Source organism: Phoenix dactylifera, chromosome 16, assembly GCF_009389715.1.
Source record: "Phoenix dactylifera cultivar Barhee BC4 chromosome 16, palm_55x_up_171113_PBpolish2nd_filt_p, whole genome shotgun sequence".
Lineage (NCBI taxonomy): Eukaryota > Viridiplantae > Streptophyta > Magnoliopsida > Arecales > Arecaceae > Phoenix > Phoenix dactylifera.
Window position 1 is genome coordinate 5,125,922 of NC_052407.1, and position 3,561 is coordinate 5,129,482.

Below are 3,561 nucleotides of genomic sequence, written 5' to 3' on the forward strand. Positions count from 1 at the left end.
GGGGGCCGAGTAGCAAGGGAACAGGTACCCACCGAAAATGGAGGAGCATAGAGGATGTCGGTGCTGGAGAAATGGAGATTAGTTGAAGCACCACCCAAAAGCCTAGACACTTGAGCACTTCGGCAAAGGAGCAAATGAAGCAAGAAGTATAAATTGTAAGAGGGGACCACCTTTATATAGAGGGGTACGGTGCGGGCGATTTACTAGGATCATTGCATTAATGATGCCTCAAAATAGCCCTGCATTAATGGTGCACAGGACAGTCCGTATTTGGGGACACTTCAAGAATACCAAGCGATACATTTATTACTCCCTAACAAGAGCCGTATCCTCAATTGAGGTGACGACTTGACTTCCATCGCCGAAACTAGAATATAACTCAGCCTCAAAAGTAGGGGGCAAGTGAAAGGAAAAAAATTAGACACTTCGATCTTGGACCACACCAACCTCGGTATAAACCGAGACAGACAACTTCGACCCCAATCGAGGAGCAAACCGACTGAGGTGAGCAGCTTCGCCTCCAACCAAGGAATCGATCAACACGTGCCGACAAGGACTGACAGTCCTGGCAATCGACCGTCGTGACAACGACTGGCGATTTCAAAAGCTCTACATCCAATGCGCGGTCAGTACCGTACGCCGCCCATGCGAAGGTCGTACTACTGGCCTCTACCTGACCATTGGTGCACGCCAACCCAAGTAACGACAAAACTAATTTTCCTATATAAAGGGGCAGTTTGAGGGGCCTCAAATACGCAAGAGCACGCATTATGCGATATCATAACCACACTTTACTGAAATTTTCTCCCTTCTATATTGTTGTCTCCGTATTCTTAGGCATTGGAGAATCTCCCGCCGAAAACTCTCTTGCAAGAGAACTTGCTGCAGGCCGACCTCAGAGGAAACCAGTGCCTGATACCTCAACCAACCTGCTCAACTCATCTCTAGCCAATCTCAAGGTCATCCAAGCTACACTCCGACCTCGGTCTAGATTTTACGGCAACACCGCCCATGATATCATGAAATCAAAATTTTGTATAAAAATCCATATCATATAAAATAAACAAAAAATCAAAAATTGTCATCCATTAAATAATTAAATAAATACTGATCTAGATTTAAGTTTGTACCGGCAAGTTTAGAGATTTACGGTATTTCTTTTTACATAAACATGATATGGGGCTCACAATAGATGAAATTTCATAAGAGCAATGAAAAATATAGTTATATAAAAAAAGTCAAATATTGCATGAACGGGTTTGATTAGCATTTAATTTCCACCAGCTTTTAGCTTTGTTGATTATTGCTAGAGCAGGGGGATCATGCAAAAGTTGGTCATAGAATAGCATGAGATGTTTTTAGCTTCCGTTCATTCTTGTAAATTTTTAAGTTAACTATTGTTTTATAAAAATTATTTGTTTGTCTCAACTCTTTTAACAAATCCTTCTACCTAGAAAACATTGATTGATGCAAAATTAGATCTACAACAAATTATTTCTTTGATACATATACTAAAATATCCCTTCAAAATGTGTGACTTATCATGAAGGAGAGAAACGAAAGATCTACGTCAACAAAGGGTGAAAAATCGTTGATTAGTTTATAAAAATTTAAACATTGAAAAAAAATTAACAAAATATATATTTCCAAATATCCAACATGTATCACTTTCGAATTTGCATATATGCATCAAGCATACTAAGTGCTATCATAAATTAATTCTACGACACGTCGCAAGCTCAACATCAAATCTAATTATCGTAACTTCAATCCAACTGAACCCTATTTCATATCGAGCCAACCATACCAACAAATTGCATTTAACCTATTTCTTAAGTAATATAGTGATACATGCATCATCACCAAGATTTAAATCATAGATCTTCTCCAATAAAACTTTGGTGTCAACCGATTGAGCTAACATCTGAGCCAAATTCATTCAGCATACTAAGATGATCAACCATTCAGGATCAGTCAAACGAGTCAAAACTCGTCCCTTCCTAACCAACACCAATTAGCCGCCCCTCACAACTTCTTATCCAACCCAAACCTTTTCGCAAAGAACCAGTCTCGGACCCAAGCCGGCGACCAAGCCAGCACCGCAAACAGGCCCGTCATGTGGCCGAACGCGATCTCCCTCGGCGGCCTCGGGCTCAGCACTTTCCGCGCCACGTGCCGCGCGAAGATTCCCGCATCCGTCGCCTTCGTCCCCTGCGACGCCCTTGCCCTCTCTGCGATCGCGGCCTCGAAGCCCTTGTAAAGCCTCCACTCCTGCCTCCCGAGCCGCTCCTCGTTCGCCCGGCCCAGGTTGGACCGGACCGAACCGGGACGCACCTTTACGACATGAACCCCGAACGGTCGGAGCTCAACCCGGAGCGCGTCGGACACCGCGTGGACCGCGGCCTTGGACGCGCAGTACGAACCGGCCCACGGGGTCGGGACCGAACCGACCACGCTCCCCATGTTAACGATCCGGCCGGACCGGCGGGAGGACATGTGAGGGGCCACGGCCTGGACCATACGTAGCTGGCCTAACGTGTTCACCTCCCATGCACGTCTAATGGCGTCCAGGTTGAGCTCGGCCAACGGCCCCGTGCCGCCGACGCCGGCGTTGTTGACGAGGACGTCGATGCGGCCGCACGCCGATAGAATTTTGGATGTCGCATGGGCGGCGCTTTGGTCGGAGGTGACGTCGAGCTCGAGGGGTTCGATGGAGTCGGATTGGAGGTCGGCGAGCTCGGAGAGGCGGCCGGGGAGGTCAGAGGCGAAGACGTAGCAGCCATGGTCGGCGAAGGCCTTGCAGTATTCGTAGCCGATGCCGCCCTTGGCGCAGCCGGTGATCAGGACTACCTTCTTGTTGTCATCCATCCTTGGTAGGTCGAAGGAGCATTCAGAGTGTTGGTGAATTTATATGGAAGGGTGAACATAGAAGTCAGTGGGAGATCCGCCAAGTTATAAATACTATTGTAATCTTAGGTTCATAATTTACGGGATGATGCTGAGAATATGCGCGAGGAGATGCTGAAATTTCTTGTCACAGATATGCTAACCGGCCGGCTAGGGTCTTGTTTGCTTCCTTTGCGTTAGGTATCATGGAGTTGGGCAAAAATATTTGCTTCGAGTGTGTCACCTAATCCTACTTGTTGCGACCATCTGCCATGTCTTATGTAGCATCGGATCGTCTACTGACCTTGCTTATATAATATCAACGAATTTCTCCAAAGTTCACCATCTTACTGAACCTCATATCGGTCCCACTCTATTATAAAGTTGGTACGTCTGTTATACTATCTAGCTCAGTGTATCGAGTGTTGAAACACTACACATACTATGTAAATGTTCAGTACTGATACGACGTAGCAGATATTGGATATCTCTGTCTCTCTCTCAGCATACACGCAAGCACAAGCGCCCCATGATAAATTTATATATGAAGGCATGATTCTTCTTGTTCTCAGATCAGTAGAAGCAGCAGTATAACTTATGTGGAATATTGGACACTCAAATCACTTGAATTCCAATGAGTCAACCAGCAATTCAACATGAACACACATTTTTTCA

General features: G+C 45.6%; 1 protein-coding gene across 1 annotated transcript; it reads right to left on the bottom strand.

Moving 5' to 3' along the window:
• Positions 1-2,025: 2,025 nt before the first annotated feature.
• LOC103713693 (short-chain dehydrogenase ptmH-like) lies at positions 2,026-2,868 on the bottom strand. Its single transcript, XM_008800703.1, has one exon. It carries the CDS (start codon positions 2,866-2,868, stop codon positions 2,026-2,028), a length of 843 nt encoding a protein of 280 aa, XP_008798925.1.
• Positions 2,869-3,561: the final 693 nt, after the last annotated feature.